The sequence below is a fragment of the Camarhynchus parvulus genome, chromosome 15 (assembly GCF_901933205.1).
Source record: "Camarhynchus parvulus chromosome 15, STF_HiC, whole genome shotgun sequence".
NCBI classification, from domain to species: domain Eukaryota; kingdom Metazoa; phylum Chordata; class Aves; order Passeriformes; family Thraupidae; genus Camarhynchus; species Camarhynchus parvulus.
In genome coordinates, this window is record NC_044585.1 from 1,298,350 (window position 1) to 1,320,365 (window position 22,016).

At 63.8% G+C, this 22,016-nt stretch overlaps 3 protein-coding genes across 3 annotated transcripts; 1 reads left to right on the plus strand and 2 right to left on the minus strand.

The window, feature by feature from the left end:
• Positions 1-4,100: 4,100 nt before the first annotated feature.
• On the minus strand, positions 4,101-6,600 carry SLC35E4 (solute carrier family 35 member E4). Its single transcript, XM_030958989.1, has 2 exons — positions 5,785-6,600; positions 4,101-4,530 (listed from the first exon to the last, which is right to left on the minus strand). The coding sequence occupies exons 1-2, from the start codon at positions 6,383-6,385 to the stop codon at positions 4,103-4,105; spliced, it is 1,029 nt and encodes a 342-aa protein (XP_030814849.1). The 5' UTR covers positions 6,386-6,600; the 3' UTR covers positions 4,101-4,102.
• A 406-nt stretch (positions 6,601-7,006) lies between these two features.
• On the minus strand, positions 7,007-10,248 carry TCN2 (transcobalamin 2). Its single transcript, XM_030959218.1, has 10 exons — positions 9,906-10,248; positions 9,234-9,423; positions 9,114-9,161; positions 8,900-9,033; positions 8,645-8,803; positions 8,394-8,569; positions 8,000-8,174; positions 7,718-7,910; positions 7,475-7,596; positions 7,007-7,378 (listed from the first exon to the last, which is right to left on the minus strand). The coding sequence occupies exons 1-10, from the start codon at positions 9,964-9,966 to the stop codon at positions 7,317-7,319; spliced, it is 1,320 nt and encodes a 439-aa protein (XP_030815078.1). The 5' UTR covers positions 9,967-10,248; the 3' UTR covers positions 7,007-7,316.
• A 1,096-nt stretch (positions 10,249-11,344) lies between these two features.
• Positions 11,345-19,084, plus strand: PES1 (pescadillo ribosomal biogenesis factor 1). Its single transcript, XM_030959217.1, has 15 exons — positions 11,345-11,389; positions 11,762-11,841; positions 12,247-12,400; positions 12,477-12,586; positions 13,700-13,871; positions 14,603-14,692; positions 15,937-16,053; positions 16,189-16,266; positions 16,624-16,713; positions 16,870-17,000; positions 17,144-17,269; positions 17,364-17,548; positions 17,634-17,806; positions 18,178-18,345; positions 18,622-19,084. Exons 1-15 carry the CDS (start codon positions 11,366-11,368, stop codon positions 18,706-18,708), a joined length of 1,785 nt encoding a protein of 594 aa, XP_030815077.1. The 5' UTR covers positions 11,345-11,365; the 3' UTR covers positions 18,709-19,084.
• Positions 19,085-22,016: the final 2,932 nt, after the last annotated feature.

Below are 22,016 nucleotides of genomic sequence, written 5' to 3' on the forward strand. Positions count from 1 at the left end.
AAGAGCCTGCTCAGGGCAGGGCAGGAACCTGTGACACAGAGCCAGCAGTGAAGCCAGCAGTGAAGCCACCAAATGGTCAAGGACAAAGCCGGAAGGGGATTTTTGGGTGCTGGAACAGAGGCTGTGGGGCTGGAAGGGAGTCTGAGGGGTCATCTGTCCATCTCCTGGCCTCCAGTCTCATTTGGGCAGCTTCAAACACCCTCAGCTCTCTGGGCTAGGCTGTCCTACGAGGAAAAATGCAATCTTCCTACATCTACCCTAAAAAAGGCTTTGCCAAAATTCCAGCTCCATACCTAGGACAGTCCCTGACACTGTTTGAGGACTGGGATGTGGGAGGTTTGAGAGCACAGCCCAGCATATCTCAGGATGTCATTTTCTGGCTCAGGCTCCCCAGCTTAGCAAGTGTTTGTCCCTGCTGCAGATCCCAGATCCTGCTGTGCCAGGGCAGACAGGCCCCAGGGCAGCAGTTAATCCCTGTCCTGAAACAGAGATAATTTCCACCCTGTGCTCCCAGGCACACAGTAAATCCAGCCTGGATTTCCTCTCCCCTGTGTGGGCACACGCTGCTCCTGCTCCAGCACTGTCCCAGCACGTTCCATGGCCACTTCCAAGGAAGGGTTCAGCAGTGGTTCAGAGCAGATCCATGAAAACTGTCTGGCTCAATGCCATAACTACCCTGTCCCACCACACTCGGGTTTATTTCTCCCTCCTTGGACTTTTACACTTCACCTGGAGCTCCTTGATGGAGAGGGACTTTGAGCAAGGGTGTGGAGGGACAGGACACAGGGAATTGCTTCCCACTGCCAGAGGGCAGGGATGGATGGGATATTGGGAAAAAAACATTCCCTGGGAGATAGGGAGGCCCTGGAATAGGCTATGCAGAGCAGCTGGGGCTGCCCCTGGATCCCTGGCAGTGCCCAAGGCCAGTCTGGACATTGGGGCTGGGAGCAGCCTGGGACAGTGGGAGGTGTCCCTGCCCATTGCAGGGGATAGGATGAGATCACCTTTAAGTTCTCTTCCCACCCAAACCATCTTGTGATTCCATGATTCTTTGTCAGCCAGCACCTCCAAGCATGTGGAGATGCCACCCATCCCTCAGAGCTGTGACCTGTCCTCAGAAGGAGCCACCCCTCCCTATGCCCATGGGAGGGCTGTGCCCGTTGTTCAGCTGGGCTGCTCCTGCCCTGTGCCAGGGGCTGCTCTCCAGGAAGGTGTCCCATCTGCTCCCTTCCCAAAAACCCCAGGGCTGGGATGCCTTTCCCTCATCCAGCCTGGCTGGAGCAGCACCAGGCTCAGCACATGGGCAGCTGTCAGAGTGGTGGGAAACCAAATCCTTCCTGGGGCTGGAGCAGAGGGATAACACCAGGCTGAGATCATGGCCTGGAATACCCAGAGAGAGGGTCACCACAGCCAGCCACCCCTCCCACGGACAACACAACCCCAATCCCAGCAGGAATGCTGCCCTGGAGCCCCCAGCTACTGTCACCACTGCACAGGCACACACACGGCCACACTGGGAGCACCACACAGCACTGGATCCAAGGTGGGAAAGGCAAAGCCATGGGTGGAGCCGGGGCCCGGTTAGACCCCAGTGCCAGCAGTGAGTCAGGGGGCTGGGATAGGCAGGAGCCCCTGGGGAGGGCTCCCGAGCCGGCCATGCTGCAGGTGGCAGGTTTGCAGGTCTCCCTCCTCCTCCCAACACTCCCCGCTGTGAAAAAGCCTCTGGAATGTGAGCCCGGAAAGCAAACACGCTCCCGGCCAGAGCAGGGGCCGCTGGCTGATAACTGCGGGTCCTTTGTGTCCTTTTTGGGATGGGCACCACTCCAGCCGCACCTGGGGCACCTTGGCAAGGGTGGCAGCAGCGGTGGCACGCCGGGCACACCCCGGAGAGCTGCCCGCCCTTCACCCGTGTGCTGGGAAGGAGCCGTTCCTCAGGTGCTGCTGGAAACAGTCCCAAATCACTGCCCTACTAATGGGAAAAATCGCTGTTTGGGAAAGAGGGCGGGAACCAGTGGGGATTTTCCGGGGGAAGTGGGGTTGTGTTTTTGTGTTTAAGTGAGTCACCAGGGTGGAGAGGGGAGGGACAAGCAACACATGGTGTGACTTTGGGGGCTGTCCTGGGCAGGGCAAGGAGCTGAACTCGATGATCCTTGTGGGTCCTTTCCAACCCAGGATATTCCATGATTCCATGACTCAGGGGACAGGATGCTCCAATGTCGCGGCACCCCAGGGCAGGGCAAAGCACCCAGCCCTTCTCCGGACACTTGTGGTCAGTGACTGCTCTCTGTGTCACTGCATCCCCCCCGTGTCCTGTGGGGTGTCCCAGTGCCAGCCCTGGGGCTGCCAAGCCACAGCTGTCCCTGCTGGAGCTGGAGATGCTGGACACAGCTTCCCAAGAGCTGCCACATCCTGAGGCACATCTGTGCCTCACTTTCCTATCCCTGCACTGGGTGCTCCTCCCTTCCTTCCTTCTTGGCCAGGAGATCGCTGGGAGCCAAGGGTGGAGTACAACAAAAATAGAGCTTTATTTTGGGACAAGTGCAATCGGAGCTGGGTCCTTCGGCCCCGGCGTGGAGATACAAGTGTGGCAATGGCGACCACAGCCCCGGCAGTGGTGCCAGGCACACACACCAGCTTGTCCCTTTGCCATGGCGAGCGTGTGCTGTGTCACAGCCCAGCACTGTCCCGTGTCACAGCCCACCACTGTCCTGGAGCGATGGCAGCAGGTCCAGGCTGCTCCCGTGCCCTCGGCTGGGCTCTCACCATCTCTGCCACGGATGCCAGTCTGCAGCGAGCTGGGAGGGGTGGGGACAGCTGTGGGGGCTCAGGGGCGTGGTGGCGACAAGGACAACATCGGCAGCACCACCGGCAGCCCCGTGGGATTGTCACGACACGGTGGGGATGGGGACAGGAGAGGGGACACACCCGCCCTGTCCTGGGCCTTCGGTTCGGCCACGAGAACTGAGTGTACACAGAGAGCCAGGGGCCACTCCAGCCAGCAGAGCTCAGTAGTGACACACACACAGACACACAGACACACACACAGACACACAGACTGTCTGTTTCCCCAGGTGGGACAGCAGCTGGACGCACAGAGCTGTGTATCCAGAGCTGTGTCCAGAGCCATGTCCCTGGGCCCTGTGTGCACACAGGGACACGTGCAGAGCCAGTGCACAGCGGGACCTGCCAGCAGCACACACCTGCACACACACACACACACACACAGAGCTGTGCACGCCCAGCCTGCACACACCAGCACACGTGTGCCACACAGACACTGTGCACACACCTGTGTACGGCCTGGGGCAATGCACACGTGCCCACAAGCACGAGACCTGCTTGCACACAGAGCCTGTGCACACCAACACGTGCACACCAATGCATGCACACCAACATGTGCACACAGGCCTGTGCACACCAACACGTGCACACCAATGCATGTACACCAACATGTGCACACCAACACATGCATACAGAGCTGTGCACACCAATGTGTGCAGTGTCATACACATTAACACACACATGTCCCACACAGGGCCATGCTCACGCCTGCAGAGCCTGTGCACACTCACAAGCACAGAGCTGTGACAGACCCACTCACACCCAAGTGTGCAATTCCACACACGTGCACACAGCAGTGCACACATCACGTGTGCACATCAGCACATCCATGTGCACAGTGCTGTGCAAAGCAGGGCGTGTACATCACTTCTGGGCACACCAGAAAACACATGTGCACACAACCATGCACACTGACACGTGTGCACCTCAGCAGCTGTGTGTGCACACAGAGCCATGCACAGTGGCACACGCATGCACAGAGTCACACACACACTGGACACATGTACACAGTCACACACACCCTGGCACACACTGCACAGAGTCACATAGCCTGGCACACAGTCACACACCCTGGCGCACATGCGCACAGTCACACACCCTGGACACACGTGCACAGTGACACTCATTGGCACACAGACGTGCACAGAAGAGTCACACACCCTGGCACACACGTGCACAGTGACACTCACTGGCACACACACGTGCACAGCGCTCCCCCAGAGCCCTCCCGGCCCCTCCCCGCCCCTCACCCCGCGGGTCCCTACTCGTGGCGCGGGTGCCGCCGCAGCCCGCGCAGGCCCCAGCAGGCGGCCAGGAGCCGGGGCTGGTGGTACAGCACCATCCCCGCCAGCGTCAGCGCCACGCCGGCATAGCCCAGCGCGCCCAGCCGCGTGCCAAACAGCAGCCACGACAGCAGCAGGTTGCCCACCACGGTGAGGCTGCCCAGGAGGTGCAGCGTGAGGGCAGACGTGAGGGACAGGAGGCAGGAGGTGGCCAGGTTGTAGAGGACGGAGCCCAGGCAGCTGAGCAGGACGCAGCCCCAGAGCGCGGCGTCGGGGCGAAGGACGCCCTGCCACGAGGGGCCCAGCTCCAGCGCCACGGCCGCCCCGAACAGCAGCACGAAGCTGGGCAGGGACGTCAGGCCCAGCAGGGACAGCGCGTCCAGACGGTCCTCCTGCAGCAGCACACCTGGGGGGACAGGGGCACGGTCAGTGGGACGTCCCACGGGAACACGCACCTGCTGCAGGGACACCCAGCACCCACGGGAGACAGGGAAGTAAAGAGATCCCAAATGTCACCGGGAAGGGGAAAATGAAGGGGGGCAGGTCCTTCCACAGGCTAGGGGTGCCCTGGTTTGGGGAGGGCCCAGTTTAGAGGTTCCCTGGTTTGGATGTGTCTCTGTTCAGGAGTCCCTCATTTCTGGGATTCCTTGTTAGGGGTGTCCCACTCTGGGGATGCCCTGATTCCGAGGGTGTCTGCTTTCACGGGTGCCTGTGGTTGGGAGGGTTGGACAGGGCAGCTTTCCCAGCCCGTTTTGGAGCTTTTGTCCCCATGTCCCCTCCTCCAGGTCATCCGAGGACAGTGGGGACAGCAGGCACAGCAGGGCTGGCTGCCACACGCAGACATGCCCTTACCCTCCCCAGGGCCACTGTCCATGTCCCACCGGGGTGAAAGGGTGACAGGACAGTGGCACAAGGACCAGTGGTGTCCCTTGGGGGGCCACAGCCACAGCACCCCACTACAGCCATGGAGCCCTTGGAGTGGGCACAGGGCCCCATGCCAGAGCCTGTCCCCATGGTGCCCCGAGTCACAGGGTCCAGAGGAAACGCTCCCTTCCCAGCCAGAACCATTCCAGCTGGCTCCTCACTGCCCTGTGCCCAGGACACCATGGCCCGGGTGGCACCATGGCCACCTTGGGAAGGGGAGACTCGCAGGGAGTCCAGCAGCCCACAGGGATGGGACAGGCTGGGTGTCCCTGAGCCAAGCTAGGGCACTTCCACCTCCTATGGCCCAAGGACACCACAGGGACACTAATGGTGTCACCACGGACAAACTAAAGTCATGTCACCTCAGGACATGGCCACAAGCACGACACAGCCTGGAGAGGGGCAAGGGTGGCTCTGGGGTGATACAAGGGTGGCACCAAGGCCAACAGGGACAGCAGGTGGCACTGGGACTGGGATGAAACTGGGAGCCAGAGTGCCACCATGGTTGGGGTGACACCGTGGCCAGGGTGGGCAGGGAGTGTCAAAGCACAAAGGAGGGATTAGGGTGACACCAGTGATAGGATGGGGTGGCACTGGGGCTGGGATGACACCAGGGTGCACAGAGGGTGGCAGGGCGAGCAGGGAGAACCCCCAGCACCGGGGGTGGCACCGAGGTGACACCAGCACCCCTGCGCCCCAGGGGTGGACATGCAGGACAGGGACAGGTGGCACTTACTCTGCTGGATGGACTTGAGGGCGCGGAGCACGGTGGCGGCCAGGAGGAAGCCGCAGCCGGGCTGGGAGAAGCAGAGGCCGCCGGCGATGCTGCAGGCGGCCCCGGCGCACACCGGCCCCATGGCCCAGAACTGCAGCGGGTGCGGCCGCCGGCCCCCCAGCAGCCCCAGCAGCAGCGTCACCAGCGGCGTGGTGGTGGCCACGGCCTGGGCCACGTCCAGCTGCACGTAGCTCAGGCCCAGGTTGCCCAGGGCCACGCTGGTGCAGAAGGTGAGGCTGAGCAGGTAGATCCTGGCGCGGGGCCGGGGGCCCGGTGCCCGCGCCCAGCCCAGCGGGTACCCCACGGCCACGCCGGACAGCATGTGCAGCGCCGAGAGCAGCAGCGGGTAGCGGAACCCGTGAGCAGCGAAGATCCACTTGTTGAGGCCGGCCATGGTGGTGCCGGTGCCCAGCCAGGCCAGCACGCTGAGGGTCAGCGGCAGCGCCGGCCCCGGCGGCCGCCCCCCGTGCGCCTGCCCCGGGTCGGGCTTCCAGGGCCGCACGGTGCCCGCGCCCGCCGCGCTCATCGCGGCTTCATCGCCCCGCCGCGACCGCGGGCACATGGGCACCGGCTCCGCCGCCTCCGGCCGCCCCTCGCCGCTCTGCCCCGTCCTCCCTGAGCCCCGCGATGGCTGCCGGTGACAGCGGCGCTGGCGCGGTGGCGGCCGCGCTGTCCCCGCTCCCCGCGGCGGCGGCCGCGCTGTCCCCGCTGCCCGGTGGCGCTGCCCCGGCCGGGGGTGCTGCTGGCTGGGTTCAGCGCCGGGCTGGCGGTGCCATGTGCCGGCAGGCGGCGGCGGCGGCCGGGGCGGGCGGAAAGTTTGGTGATGGCGGGAGCGGAGGGCGGAGGCTCCGCCCCGCGAGGGCAGCGCGTCACTGCCGGGCGGGCGGGGCACGGCGGGCACGGGCACCGGGGCACCACCGGGGGCACCGCCAGCACCGCCCGCCCGCCGGGCACCCGGCCCTCAGCGCCCGCCGCGCGGACAGCGGCGCCGCCTGCAAGCCCCGCCCGGCCCCGCCGCCCCCGACCCCGACCCGCCGCTGCCCCGGGGATTTTGGGGCCGGATTAAACTCCCGGGGAGTCACGGATGTGCAGATTTGGGGGTGTCCCTCGGGCACTGCGGTGCCCCCGAGCCCTGCGACAGTGGGGCTCAGTAACACCCAGGGGGTTACAAGGAGGAGGATCCAGCTTGCTGAGGATGAACAGCGCTGACTCAGACTCCCCAAATTTTCGACCGTCCCAAAAATGCTTTGGACACCCCAAAAACGGCTGCTCCCAGCGGCCGCCTGCCCCATTCCCGAGTGCGACCAGGACTGGAGGAGCTGTTGGTTTTGGTGCTCCCGTCCCACTGCACCTGTAGGACACAGAGCATCGTGTGTGTCCCCCTCCTCCTGCCCCTGGCAGATTTGGGGTGCTGGCCCACGGAAAGCAGGAGGCAGGGAGCCGGCAGGTCCTGTGCCCACACTGGGGGTTTCATTGCCATCACCCCCCACCCTCTACCACTCGCTGAGGCGCAGGATGACACTCGCCCCATCCGGGGGTCTGTACTGGGCGATACCTGTGGGGACAGGGACGACAGTCTGGGGTGAGACAGCAGCCACGGGCCTGCAGGGGACCCCTGCCACCTCCCCAGGGACCCCCACCCGCCACTCACCCATCTGCAGGGGGGTGTTGGGCGCAGACAGGATCTGCCAGTAGTTCCGCTTCTCCTGCCGGGCCTCCAGCCCCAGCACCTGGGTCAGGAAGGGGCCCTGGGGGGTGTCCTGGGTGTGGAACCTGGAGGTGGGACAGCGGGGTCAGGGGGGCGAGGCACTGCTGGGGGGGCACAGAGCTGCTCCAAGGGAGCTGTGAGCACAGGTGCAGGACACGTGGCCACCACAGCGTGAACCCCACACACCTGAATTCACGGGGGTCCAGCGCCGCGGCCGCCTGGAGCACGTCCAGGAGGGAGGCGGCAGCGGGCACGGGCACCGGGCGGTCGTAGAGCCGGAGGTCATAGCACCAGGGCAGAGGACACTCCACCACCAGCTGCACCGTCTTGTTCCCCGGCACCTCAGGCAAGGGCTCCATGTCCAGGGGTGTCAGCGTGTCTGCGAGAAGCCACCACGGCACTGGTGACACGCAGCCACCCCTGTGGTGACACCGGCGCTGACCCTAGTCCCGTTAGCCCAGCTCCTACCTGGCTCCTCCCCGCAGTGCCTGGAGGCGATGTCCAGGTAGGAGCGGCCGTGCAGCACGGGCAGCACCTGGGCCATGGTGGCAGCGGTGCCGAAGGCGTCCAGGTTCTCCAGCAGTGCAGCCATGGCCTGGCCGAACGCCGGCTCCGTCTGGCACTCGCCTGTGGCCAGGAACACCTGGGACGGGGAGGGATGGAGGCGGTGGGAAGAGGGAGGAGGGTTGGGTACCTGGGCACTGCACTGCTGAGCATCACCTGCCCCATGGCAGCTGCATCTGCCTGGGCACCCACATCTGCACCCACATCTGCACCTGCACCCACACCCAGGTCTGCAGACCCACTTCCCCCCATGCCCATTCCCAGTGCCAGCCCAGATGTCCCCTCAGGTGACACCCACCTGCAGGGCCCACGGGGTGCTGTAAATGTTGCCGATGACGCCGTCGGGGCCCTGGGCCTTGGCCATGTTCCTGCTGGCCTCGTGTGCAGCCAGCCGGAGCTTGGCCGCCAGCTCGGTCCCCACCAACCTCCTCTGCTCCAGGCAGGTGAAGGCCAGTGCCAGCACGGCCTCGGTGTCTGCAGGGACAGCCCGGTGTCACCCCGGAGTCCCACACCGCCAGGGTGCCACCGCCTGTGCCCACGGGCCCTTACCCACGGTGTTGCCACCGTGCCCAAGCCTTCCATGGTGCTGGGCCGTGAGGAGCCGCTGGATCACCTCCTCGCGCACCCGCTTGCGGTGCACGCACAGCGCCAGCACGCCCAGCCCGTACTGGTAGTAACTGGTGATGGGGTGGCCTCGCTCCTGGGAGCCTGGGGACAACGTGTGGTGTCACCAGGGTGAGCCGCTGCCTCACAGCCGGACGTGTAGGTGCCAGGTGGGCACTCACCCCGCGGGGACACCCTCACCTCTCCAGTCCTCCTCCAGGTAGTACTTGAGCCATGTCACCAGCGAGCGATGGGGACTGACTGGGGGACAGGCGGCCTGCAGCCCCAGCAGGTACAGTGCCAGCCGCCCCGTGCGCGGGGGCTCCGCCACGCTCCTGCAAGGCACCGGTCACCTCCCAGGACACCGCCCGAGGTGCCACCTGCCCCGCGGGGACCCCGGGACACCCACACGTACGTGCTGCGCTCAGCGTCCCACCGGGAGCGGCTGTGGCCCTGCAGGCTCCTGCGGGGACACAGTGTCAGTGCGGGGGACAGGGGCGGCCCCAAAGGCCCGCGGGGAGCCCCGGGCACCCACCTGCCGTAGGGGTGCTGGAAGTTGTCCTGCAGCCGCTCCAGGTAGCGGCGCTCCAGCCGCGGGTGGTGCTGGCGGGCCAGGCGCAGGGCCAGGTACACGGCGGGGTCGGGGTCCCGCGCGGGGTCCCCCGCCAGCCCCAGCAGCCGCGCACTCAGCGCCCGCACGGCGCCCGCCGAGCCCGCCGGGGGCTCTGCCCGGCCCGGGGGAGGCAGCGCAGGTGAGGGGCCCCGGAGGGCTGAGATCCCCTCCAGGCACGGCCCTGCAGCTCCACAGCCCCCCCAAAGCTGTGCGGGGCCGCGGTGGGGAGGGACCCCCAGCGCCCACCCATCCACATACCCCCCAAATCCCATAACCTCCGGATTTCCCACCAAAAAAAAGAGGAAGAAACAAAGAGACGCGACAGGGAGCAGGAGCACAGAGAACCCGAGGGGGTGGCGGGGGGCCGGGGTGACACCTCTGTCCCGTGTGGGGAAGGTGGGCATGGGCTGGCTCCGGGCAGGGGAAGGGGCGGCAGGGGCTGGGTTGGGGGGAGCTGAGTCCCGGAGAATTTGTCACCGAGGGGCTGGAGATGGGCTCATCCCCCCAGCCCCGCTCCTCGGGGACCCCCCGAGCTCAGGGCGAGCCCCGGCCCGAGGGATCCCGGGCAGGCTCGGGGGCCGGGGCCGCACTCACCGCAGCAGCGGGCGGGCAGCAGCGCGGGCAGCAGCAGCAGCAGCACGAGCGGCAGCCCCATGGCGGAGCGGGACAGGGGGACACGGGGGTGGCACAGCCCTGCCGGACAGCCGGGAGCGACAGGACGAGCCGGGAGCGGGGACAGCACGGGAAGGTGTGGCGAGAGGCCGTTTCCGCACGCCGGGGCCGAGTCAGCACAAACGGGGCAGAAGTGCTGAGGCGCAGCCGAGGGGAGCGGGGGCAGCCAGGGACAGCCCGGGACACCCTGCCCGGGACAGCCCGGGACACCCTGCCCGGGGCAGCCCGACCCGAGCTGCCGCTGCTCGGGGCAGCGCCGGCGGCCACAGCCCGAAAATAGACCCGGCTGAAACCCGGCCAAGCCCGGTCCCTGGAAAGAATCGCCATGCTCGCCTCCAAGAAGGATTTAATTGAGAAAGCGGAGATCCATGAGCCGCGCCCGGGAGCCGCGGGACGGGCGGGGAAGGGCACGAACCCCCCAAACATCCCTAAAGCCGGGGGGGAGGGGGTGCTGAGCCCCGCGAGGTGGAACTCCCCTGCCGGGGGGACGTAGGGTCCTGAGCCACGAAAGCGAATCCCCGAGCCCAGGAGGGGATCCCGGGGCCGCGCTGGGCTCAGGTCCCGCCAGCCCGGGGACATCCGAGCACGGGGGCGGGCCTGGGGAGCCCCTGGCACCGAGACCCTCCCGTGCCCGGGTGTTCCCCAAACACCCGCCCCGCTGTGGGCCCCCAGGCCGGTGCCTGCGGTCGGTGCTGCGGTGTCAGGGACCACGGAGGGCAGCGGGACCCGCAGGCCCGGGAAGGGACCCGCGGCCGCCATCCTGGTGTGTGATTGACCCCATGAAGGACCCACCGGTCCTGCCTCGCTATATCCCGGCATGCTCCGCGCCACGCCTGCCTCGCTATATCCCGGCATGCTCCGCGCCACGCCTGACTCGCTATATCCCGGCATGCTCCGCGCCATCACGGCCTCGCTATATCCCGGCATGCTCAGTGCCACCACTGCCTCATTGTGTCCCGGCATGCCCTGCGCAGCCCCCCGCCCCGGTACATCCCGGCATGCCCCGCGCTACTAGGCCGCGGTATATCCCGACGTGGTTCGCGCCTCTCTGCCTCGCTATATCCCGGCATGCCTCACGCGGCACCGCAATATCCCAGTGCGCTCTGCGCCTCAGGACCCCCCCTGCTAGGGCTCTGGGCTGCCCGTGGCGCGCCTGACTGAGCCCCCGGTGCCGCCTGCCCCGGCCCGCCCCGTGCCCGCTTTGCTCTCGGTGTTCGCTTTGCTCTCGGTGTTCGCTTTGCTCTCGGTGCCCGCTTTGCTCTCGGTGCCCGCGCGGCGCCGCTCCGGTGTGCGCAGGCCCGGCGGCGGGCGCAGGCGGGCCGCGGGCAGCGCGGGGTCCTGCGTTGCGCGGGGCACGTGGCGGCGGCGGCGGCGCTGGGGCCATGGGCGGGCTGGAGAAGAAGAAGGTACCGGGCCCTGCCCGCCCTCCCTTCGCCGTCCGCTGCCTTCCCGGGCCGGCCCTCCCTCCCTCCACCCTCCCTGCCCTCTCCGCGCCCCCCCGCTGCCGGCCCGTGGCTGCTCCCCCGGTGCCGCTGCCGCCGCTCCGGCCGCGCCGTGCCCCTGCAGCCCTCCCTGGCGGCGGTGCTCGCTCCCTCTCCCGGTGCCCGGTTCCGCTACTGCCCCCGCGCTGGCCGTGCCCGGTGCCCCCTGCCAGCCCCCCATGCCCCGGTTCCCGTCCCTCCTCCCTCTCCGCTCCCGGGGGTCCCGGTGGCCCCGGGCCGGTTGCGGGGATCCCCTCCGCACCCCCGAGCTCCCCCAACGCCCCCGTCTCTCCCCAGTACGAGCGCGGAGCCGCCACCAACTACATCACCCGGAACCGGGCGCGGAAGAAGCTGCAGCTGAGCCTGCCCGACTTCAGGTGCGGCGGGACCCGGGACCCCGCGGCGCTTGCGGTGCCCCCCGAACCCCGAACCCCCTTCGTGCGAACCCTCCGGTGCCCCGAGCTCCCCCGGTGCCCCCGGCCCACTCCCTGTCCCCAGCACCCCCATGGGCCCCCGAACTGCCCCCCGACCCCCCAGCCCTCCTGTGCTGAGCCCACCCAGGCCCAGCGATCGCCCCCTGGGACCCCCAGAGCCCCCGGGGGAGCAGAGGAGGGACCCCCGAGATCTGGGCTGAGCTGGGGGTGGCCCTGTCCCTGTCCCTGCAGCTGCCCTGGGTTCAGGCTGCCGAATTTGGGGTTCCCCCTCCACGGGAGGGGCCGGGCTGGCCCAGGGGACACAGGGCAGCCGTGGCCCCCCCGTCCCAGCGCTGTCCCCGTCCCCAGGCGCCTCTGCATCCTCAAGGGGATTTACCCCCACGAGCCCAAGCACAAGAAGAAGGTGAACAAGGGCTCCACCGCCCCCAGGACCTTCTACCTGCTCAAGGACATCAAATTCCTGCTCCATGAGCCCATTGTCAACAAATTCCGGGAGTACAAGGTGATTGTCCCCCCCGAGGGGTCCCCCTGGGGGCTGTCCCTGCCCACAGAGCCCCCACGTCCCCCTGTCCCCCCAGGTGTTTGTCAGGAAGCTGCGCAAGGCCTACGGGAAGAGCGAGTGGGGCACTGTGGAGAGGCTGAAGGAGAACAAACCCACCTACAAACTCGACCACATCGTCAAGGAGAGGTGAGGCAGCCCTGGCTGAGCCACCTGCAGCAGCCAGCCCTGGGCCCAGCACAGCAGGGACCTGGAGCTGCTGGGGAGAGCCCAGAGGAGGCACCAGAGATGCTGCAAGGGCTGGAGCCCCTCTGCTCTGGAGCTGGGGCTGCCCCTGGATCCCTGGCAGTGCCCAAGGCCAGGCTGGACATTGGGGCTGGAGCAGCCTGGGACAGTGGGAGGTGTCCCTGCCATGGCAGGGGTGGCCCTGGATGATCCTGTGGGAATCTCTGTGGATCCCTCTGCTCTGGAGCCAGGCTGGGAGAGCTGGGGGTGCTCACCTGGAGAGGAGAAGGCTCCAGGGAGAGCTCAGAGCCCCTTGCAGGGCCTGAAGGGGCTCCAGGAGAGCTGCAGAGGGACTGGGGACAAGGGATGGAGGGACAGGACACAGGGAATGGCTCCCACTGCCAGAGGGCAGGGATGGATGGGATATTGGGAATTAGGAATTGTTCCCTGGCAGGGTGGGCAGGCCCTGGCACAGGGTGCCCAGAGCAGCTGGGGCTGCCCCTGGATCCCTGGCAGTGCCCAAGGCCAGGCTGGACATTGGGGCTGGGAGCAGCCTGGGACAGTGGGAGGTGTCCCTGCCATGGCAGGGGTGGCACTGGATGAGCTTTGAGGTCTCTTCCAACCCATCCTGGGATTCTCTGATCTTTCACCACATCCAGCCCTCTCTGGGAATCCACCTCGTGTGCAATTTCTGGAGTCATTGGTGGAATTTTGTGTTTCTGGGCTGGAGAAGAAGGAATGAGAGAGCAGGGAATGCCCAGGGACCCTGTGTGGCTCCAGGAGAGCACAGGGAGCTCCCCTGCTCTCCCTGTCGGTTGCTTTCCTCAGAGGGCTGGTGAAGAGTTAATGGTGCCAAGGCTCTGGTGAGTTTGGTGACCATGAGCAAGGAGGGGACACAGGAGGGAGGAAACCATTCCTAAGTGAGGCTATTCCACCACTCTCTGTGTGCTCTGCTGGGATGTGCAGGTGGATGCTCCACGGTTCCCGTTCCTTCCTCAGCCGGGCTCTCCCCCAGCCCCAGCAGCTTGTGCAGGACTCTGGGGCTGGCTGTGACCCCCGTGTCCCCCCTGGGCACAGGTACCCCACGTTTGTGGACGCCCTGCGGGACCTGGACGATGCCCTGTCCATGTGCTTCCTGTTTTCCACCTTCCCCCGCACGGGCAAGTGCCACGTGCAGACCGTGCAGCTGTGCCGGCGCCTGGCCGTGGAGTTCCAGAACTTCGTCATCGCCTCCCGCTCCCTGCGCAAGGTGGGACTGGGGGGACAGCCTGCCCTGCCTGGGGACACTGCGGGGTCAGGGCAGGGGACACTGAGGTGTTGGGTCACACATCCCACTGGGGTGTCAGGGCAGGGATCCCACTGGGGTATTGGGTTAGGGATCCCACTGGGGTGTCAGGGCAGGGATCCCACTGGGGTGTCAGGGCAGGGATATTGTGACCGTGTTCACAGGGGTCTTAGGATGAGGGAAGAGACGAGGATCTGACTTCACATTTCAGAAGGCTTGATTGATTATTTTATGATATATGTTGTATTAAAACTATATTAAAGGAATAGAAGAAAGGATTTCATCGGAAGGCTGGCTAAGAATAGAAAAGAAATTACTGACTGACTGAGACAGTCTGAACAGCTGGACTGTGATTGGCCATTAATTAGAAACAACCACATGAGACCAATCACAGATCCACCTGTTGCATTCCAGAGCAGCAGATAACCATTGTTTGCATTTTGTTCCTGAGGCCTCTCAGCTTCTCAGGAGAAAAAATCCTAAGGAAAGGATTTTCCATAAAAGGATTTTCCATAAAAGGATTTTCCATAAAAGATCCAAGACAGGATCCCACTGGGGGCTCAGGGCAGGGATCCCACTGGGTTATGGGGTCACACATCCCATTGGGATCTGAGGAGCCTCCTGCCAGGGGAAGGGTGACAGTGACAGGGGCACAGCAGCCTTCCTCCTGCTGAGCCTGTGCCCTGTCCTGCCAGGTGTTCCTCTCCATCAAGGGCATCTACTACCAGGCAGAGGTGCTGGGGCAGCCCATCACCTGGATCACCCCCTACGCCTTCGCCCACGACGTGAGTACCTGGGGAGAGCCTGGGGGGTCACCCTGGGTCCTTGGGGATCACCAAGGGGAGAGGCACCGTCCCATGGCACCTGGGACACAGATCACGGGGCCTTGGCTGCGGAGGCACGTGGGGACACAGCCACCTGTCACCTGGGGATCCCCGGGGCTGCCGGTGCCAGTCTCCCCTGTCGTTCACCTGTGCCCAGTCATTCATGTGCTCCTTTATCAGCCATTAAAGATTAACCTGTGGGAGCGAGGCTGGTGGAGCAGAGGGAAGGAATGAGTCAGATCATCCCTGCAGCCTCCCCAGAGGGATTCTGCAGTGTCTCGTGGGCATGGGGATGTCCCTGCTGTGCTGGCACAGCTTCCCCTGAGCCTTGGCAGGAGCTCACGGGCACAGCAGGGCTCTTTCCATTCCCTCCCGGGATTTCCAGGGCTGAGCACAGTTGGGTCGAGGTTTTGTGGTTTTATGGTTCTGAATCATAGAACCCTGGAATGTTTTCAGTTGGAAAGGACCTTAAAGCCCATCCCATTCCACCCCTGCCATGGCAAGGACACCTTCCACTGTCCCAGGCTGCTCCAAGCTCCACCCAGCCTGGCCTTGGGCACTGCCAGGGATCCAGGGGCAGCCCCAGCTGCTCTGGGCACCCTGTGCCAGGGCCTGCCCACCCTGACAGGGAACAATTCCTAATTCCCAATATCCCATCCAGCCCTGCCCTCTGGCACTGGGAAGCCATTGCCCCTTGTCCTGCTCTGTCCAGCTCTGCCATACCCTGCACTCTTCACCTTGAAGAGTTGAAGTCCCTGGACCAAACCCCAAGGTCCCCATCCATGGTGGGATGAAGTGTTCCGTGTATCCCGGCATGGAGGGGTGGCAGCAGGACCCTGGGGGAATTCTGCAGAGTTCTCCCTGCCCAGAGTCTGGTGGTGGCTGTGACATCTCTGCATTTGGAGCATGTTTAGGTTGGTTTTCAAGGAAAGGCTCTTCCCCCAGAGGGTGCTGGCACTGCCCAGGCTGCCCAGGGAATGGGCACGGCCCCGAGGCTGCCAGAGCTCCAGGAGCCTTTGGACAGCACTGCCAGGGATGGACAGGGTGGGGTTGTTGGGGGTCTGGGCAGGGACTGGAGTGGGACTGGATGATCCTGTGGGTCCCTCCCTAAATGGGGATATTGTGTGATCCTTCTCCCTGTGTGTGGGATGGGCCCCTGTGTGTGGGGTTGCTTTATCCCTGTGTCCCATCCCGTGTGCTGGCAGCACCCCACAGACGTGGATTACCGGGTCATGGCCACCTTCACCGAGTTCTACACCACCCTCCTGGGCTTCGTCAACTTCCGCCTCTACCAGTCCCTGAACCTGCTGTACCCCCCCAAGGTGAGGCCACCCCGGGGTCACTGTGTCCCACCTTGGGGTGGTGGCAACTGGGATTGGTGGGAGGGAGGGTGGAATTGAAAGATTTTTGGGATATCTGTGTTTGGGAGCTGCCTGCTCACCCCTTTTCCTCCCCAGATCGACAGCCAGGCTGAGGGTGAGCTGAAGCCTGCAGAGGGCAAGGAGTACGCCATGGATTCAGAGAGCTACCTGGAGGTGAGGGACACTGCTGGCACTGTGACCCGTGGGGACACTGTGTGGCCTCCGTGTCCTGCCCACAGCCCTCCTGGCGTGGCACTGAAGGACAGAGCCAGATCCCTGCAGGGTGGAGGGGGCTGATCCCAAACTCCCTGTTCCTGTAGGGCAGGACTGGGCTCGGCCTTGGGCACCACCAGCCTTCCCCTGCATGGCCAGGAGCCCCCCAGAGTCCCTTGCTGGGGATGGTGCCTGGAGGAGGCTGAATTCTGTCCAGGCCCTGGCTCTTGTGGCCTCTTGCTCTGAGAAATCCCCTTCCCCCGTGGGGCTGCCCCTTTTCCCACCCCCTGGATGTGACTCCGTGTCCTGTCCCTGCAGAGGCTCTCGGCTCTGAGTGCCAGCCTGGCCCGGGCAGTGGCTCCAACCCACGAGGACGAGGTGGAGATGGATGAATTCCCAGTGGAGGGGGTAAGACCCTGGTGGGGGGCTCATCCCTGGCCTTGGGGGATCCTGTCCTGTGGCCAGGCTGGCAGCTTGGGGACAGCTCCTGAGACCTCTCTTGGCCAAGGGGGCCTCGGCAAGGGCTGTGTGTGGGGAGGAGACTGAGGGCTTTGCTCTGAGCAGGAGACAGCAGAGCTGATGGACGCCAAGAAGAAGGAGCAGGAGGCTCTGGAGAAGCACAAGAAGCTCTTTGAGGGGCTGCGCTTCTTCCTCAACAGGGAGGTGCCCCGGGAGCCGCTGGCCTTCGTCATCCGGTGTGTGCTGGGCAGGAGAGCCTCGGCAGCCCTGGCCTCCCCCTCTGGCAGGACTTTTGGGGCCAGCCTCCCGATGTCCTGTGGGTGAGGTGACCCTGAGGGTCCCACCTGCCTGTCTGACTCCTCGGTGGCGTTGCCCACAGGTGCTTCGGTGGCCAGGTGTCCTGGGACAAGTCCCTGTGCATCGGTGCCACCTACGACGCCGCTGACCCGTCCATCACCCACCACATCATCGACCGGCCCCGCCTGGACAAGCAGGTGGTTGGCAGGTGGGTGGGGCAGGGGGGCCCTCCCCACAGCAGCCATCCCAGAGCTGTCCCACGGGCTCCAGAGGTTCAGGTGTGTCCCCTCTGCCCTGCCCAGGTACTACCTGCAGCCCCAGTGGGTTTTTGACTCCGTCAACGCCAAGCTGTGCCTGCCCGTGGCCGATTATTTCCCCGGGGTCCTGCTGCCCCCGCACCTCTCGCCCTTCGTGACGGAGAAGGAGGGTGACTACGTCCCTCCCGAGAAGCTGAAGCTGCTGGCCCTGCAGAGGGGAGAGAATCCAGGTGCTGGGAGCCCCCAGAGGAGTTTGGGAGCTGGGCTGTTCCTGCTCCAGAGCATCCCAAGGGTAATGATGGTGTCTCTTTTTAGAGGAAGAGAGTGAAGAGGAGGAGGAGGAGGAAGATGAGGAAGAGGAAGGTGACAATGACAAAGAAGAGGAGGAAGAGGAAGATGAGTCTGAAAAAGAAGAGGAGATGAAATTACAGAAGATGGAAGAGCAGAAGATGGAAGAGCAGAAGACTCAGAGCACACAGAGCAACAAGGTGGGAGCCCATGAAGGCAGCTCCAGTGCCCCTGTCCCTGCTGAGGGGTGTCCCTGTCCTGGCACCACTGGGATACTCAGTCATGGAATGGTTTGGATTGGAAGGGGCCTTAAAGCTCATCTTGTTCCAGCCTCTGCCATGGGCAGGGACACCTCCCGCTGTCCCAGGTTGCTCCAAGCCCCATCCAGCCCAGCTTGGAGCACTCCCAGGGGTGCTCCTGGCCCCACACTGATGAGCTGCAGCTGCCATCCCTGTCAGGGCCTGGCTGTGAGAGCTGTGGCTCTCCCTGGCCCGCAGAGAAAGGGCTGGAAATGCCTGTCCCTGTGGAAGGAAGGGGGTCCCGGTGTCCTGAGCTCCCTGGCTCCCCACAGGTGCTCCCTGTGAAGGTGACAGCGGGGAAGGTGCGGCTGGAGGACAAGCAGCGCCTGGAGCAGGAGCAGCAGAACGAGGAGAAGCGCTTGGCCATCATGATGATGAAGAAGAGGGAGAAGTACCTCTACAAGAAGATCATGTTTGGGAAGAAGCGCAAAATCCGTGAGGTATGGAGGCTGGGCCCTCACCTGCATCCTGGGGCGGGCTCTTCCCAAACCCACTCATTCTTTCTGCTCCTCCCTGTCCCTGGTGAAGTGCTGAGGTCCCTGCCAGTGTCCCCAGGCTGCCCAGGCAGGCAGAGCTCCCTGTGTCCCCTCTCTGTATCCCAGCCCTGATCCCGGTGCTGTGGGCCCGTCCTCCACGTGCAGCTGGAGCTTGGGTGGGTCCAAGGGCTTGCAGCCCCTGTCCCGCTCTGACTGAGGGTCTCGGGGGTCTCTCCCCAGGCCAACAAACTGGCTGAGAAGAGGAAAGCCCACGATGCAGCCCTCAAGGAGCAGAAGAAGAAGAACAAGAAGGCGCGGCAAGCGTGACGGGGCAGGGGGCTCCTGGATGGTTTTCCACTGTTGTTCTGGGTGGAAAACCCTTGGCTTTGCTCCTGGGGCAGAAATGCTGTGTTTGAAACGTTTCCCATCTGTAAATCCACCTGCTGCTCTGCCTTTGCCCCGCTCCCCTCTGCGGAGTTGGTGTTACAAGGACTGTCCTCTCCCTGCTGGTGCCGCCTCTGCGTGAGGAAGAGGAGGTCGAGGAGAGCTCTGGGATCGTTCCGTGTGAATTTGCACAGCCCTGGCTGCTGGAGCCAGGCTCCCAGAGCTCCCCGGAGCAGAGGAGTGTGGAGCCCAGAGCTGCTTCCCAGTGTCCACACAGAAAACCATATTCCCCTGTATTTTTATTTTTAATTAAAGAAGGTGATGCTTTTCTGCTGGTGTTTGTAGTCTGCTCCTTCTGCCTGGGTGTGGGGGATGCTCCTCAGGGGCTGATCCATGGCTGGTGCCGGGGTTGCTGATCCTGCTGGATGTGTTCCTGGCACCAGCAGTTATCTGTCAGTCCTGGGTTTTCCCCCAAAAACACCTTGGAGACACCACAGCTGGGGACAAGGTGTCTCATGGGGTTTATGGGGCACACGTTTGTCCCCAAATGTGGTGAAGGCTCTGTCTCACTGAGGAATTTTTGGAGGACACCACTGGCACTGCTGTGGGGACACAGAGGATCTGGAGAGAGACAGCCCCTGGAAGGGAGTGAGCACAGACTGAACAGCTGGGAACACCCAGACTTTCAGATTTCATTTCTTTTTAGTTTCTCTTCCTAAATATTTTTTCCCTTTTTTTTCTTTTTTTAATTTTTTTTATTTTATTTAAGCGCTTTTTTCTTTTTACTGTTTCCATTCTCTCCCTTTGTTTTCCATTTTTTTCTTTTTCTGTCTTTTTCTTTTTATTCCTTTTTATTCTTTTTATTTTTTCATTTTATTTTCCCCTTCACTCGTTCCCCTGCTTTTTTTCCCCCCTCCCCTTTTTTTTTTACCTCCTTCCCCCTCTTTTCTTTTTCTTTATATTTTTTTTCCCATTTCAGAGGGTCGGAAAGCTTTTCCTTTGGTTTTCATGGTTCTCTCCTTGCTTTCCCCTCTCCCAAGAGGAGCAGGACCAACCCCTCCCCCTTTTTTTTTACCTCCTTCCCCCTCTTCTTTAATTTTTTTTTTCCATTTCAGAGGGTTGGAAGGCTTTTCCCTTTGTTTCCATGGTTTTCTCCTTGTTTTCCACTCTCCCAGGAGGAACAGGACCAACCCCTGGAGCACCCCCAGGGCCCAGGCTCCCCTCAGAGTGGGAGACCCTGAATGGGGCCTCAAACCCCGGGAGCCCCCGGCCCAAACAAACAAATCCTGGCCCAAACAAACCAACCTCGGCCCCAAACAAACCAACCCCGGCCCCAAACAAACCAACCCCGGCCCCAAACAAACCAACCCCGGTTCCAAACAAACCGCAGCTCCCAAAACCCCGGGCGCAGGCCTCGCTCCCAGGCCAGGCTGAGGGCCTGGGCCGGCTGGGCAAGGCCGGTGCCGGCGGCCACAGACTGGTCTGGCTGCCTGGGGCCTCCCCAGCCCGTAAAGGCTGTGTCCAGCCAAGTGTGACCCCTCAGCGTTGTCACCCTCAGCCTCCTCACCCAATCCCTCAGGATCCACGGCTCCCTCAGGACCCACAGCTCCGGCCATCACGCCTCTCAGTGAGTGCTGCTTTGTACCCCCAAATCCGGGGGGGACAGGGACAGGGGTGGGTGTGAGGTGGTGGAGCCCTCCTGGTCACCCCTGTGGGACATGGTGGATGTGGGGAATGGGGGGGTTGCAGCTTCCCAGCTCGCTCACATCCGTCCCCAGGCTCTCAGCATTCCATGGCTGAGCTGCCACATACCGGCCGCTGTAGATCTCTTCTGGCTGGAAACCCTTTACAACCCATTCCCCAGAAAATGGGAAACCTGGAAATACTTTGTGACCCATTCAAAAAAAATAAACGGGGGGGGGAAACCTTCACAATCCATCCCCTCAAAAACACAGGGGAAACCTGGAATCCCTTCATAACCCACCTGCAAAAAGGGGGAAACCTGGTATCCTTTTGTGACACATCCCAAAAACGGAGAAACCTGGAACTGGGAGAGGTGCCCTGCAGAGGAAGGGTGGGACAGCTCATTGCTTCCACGCCAGCAGTTTCACAGCAAATCCTGGATGAAAACTGAGGTGTTTTGGCTTTTCCTGATCCCGGAGGGTCATGCAGGTTACCCTGGTGTGGGAACTGATGAGGCCAGGCAGGATGGGGCAGCTGCCAGGGATGGGGCAAGAGCTGCCAGCTCACTGCAAGGTGATGTCCTCAAATCATTTAGGGACAAGCTCTGAACCCCAAACACCACCAACAGGGATGGTGAGTCCCAGGCATGGCTAAGAGGGTCACCCTTTGCTTGGGGCCCCAATGCTGACACCACCCCCGTTAGTGACAGAGACTAAGGACAGCAGGAAGAGTCAAGGCTGCATCCAGGAGCACAAGAGGCCCTTTTTCACCCTGCCACATGCAGGGTGATGGACCAGCGACAGGGCTGAGCCCTCCTGGTGCGGCCAGGGCACCCTCTGGGCACCCAGTCAGCCGCTGTGACAAGAGGAGTGTGGAAATGCTGGTGGCACTGTGGTTGTCCCACAGCTGTCACACCAAGGTTGGAGATGCTGGAATATTGCTGTCATTAAAGCCATAAATCCATGGAAACATAGTGGGAGGGAGGAAGGAGGGCGGGGAAGCTGCGGGAGAATGAAGAGGAGCCGATGGTGCGTGGCCAGGGTGCCCCGGGGCGCAGGCGGCTGGGTCGGGGTGCGGGAGCTCCCCAAACCCAGGGGACCTGCGGCTGCGGGAGGTGACAGCCAGGCCAGGAGCCGTCCTGTGGGACCGGGAGGAGGAGGAGGAGGACGGTGGCTGGCGAGAGGTGGGTGCGGCCGCCCAGGGCCAGCCATGGTCACCCAGGGCTGTGGGGCCACGCCAGGCTGGTGGCAGGGAGCCGAGGGGCCGGCAGCGGGGCCCGCGGGGACAATGTCCCCGTTGAGGCCGCGGTCACAGATGGAGACAAATGTCCCCGTTGTTCGCGGCACGGGCTGAATGGCTCCTCTGTGCCCCGGCGGTGGGTGGGGGCCGGGTGCCTTGGGGTGGCCGCAGGCACCCAGGGCCGGCCCCGGGGAGCCGGGCAGTGCCCGGCCGCAGCCCCGCGTCCCCCCGCCAGCCGCTCCCACTCCTGTCCCCTTCCCCCTTGCCAGGCCGCCGACCCAGGGCCGCGATCCCGGTGATGCCGTAAACGCCGCGGTGCAGTGGGGAGG

Bases quoted from the DNA above. Each gene is read 5' to 3' on its own strand.
- SLC35E4 (XM_030958989.1), bottom strand. From the start codon at position 6,385: ATGTGCCCGCGGTCGCGGCGGGGCGATGAAGCCGCGATGAGCGCGGCG. The intron at 4,531-5,784 runs GTAAGTGCCACC...CTGTCCCCCCAG, and splicing joins CCTCAAGTCCATCCAGCAGA to GTGTGCTGCTGCAGGAGGAC.
- TCN2 (XM_030959218.1), bottom strand. From the start codon at position 9,966: ATGGGGCTGCCGCTCGTGCTGCTGCTGCTGCTGCCCGCGCTGCTGCCC. The intron at 9,424-9,905 runs GTGAGTGCGGCC...CGGGCCGGGCAG, and splicing joins GCTGCCCGCCCGCTGCTGCG to AGCCCCCGGCGGGCTCGGCG. The intron at 9,162-9,233 runs GTGGGTGCCCGG...GTGTCCCCGCAG, and splicing joins TTCCAGCACCCCTACGGCAG to GAGCCTGCAGGGCCACAGCC.
- PES1 (XM_030959217.1), top strand. From the start codon at position 11,366: ATGGGCGGGCTGGAGAAGAAGAAG. The intron at 11,842-12,246 runs GTGCGGCGGGAC...CCCCGTCCCCAG, and splicing joins CTGAGCCTGCCCGACTTCAG to GCGCCTCTGCATCCTCAAGG. The intron at 18,346-18,621 runs GTATGGAGGCTG...GTCTCTCCCCAG, and splicing joins AGAAGCGCAAAATCCGTGAG to GCCAACAAACTGGCTGAGAA.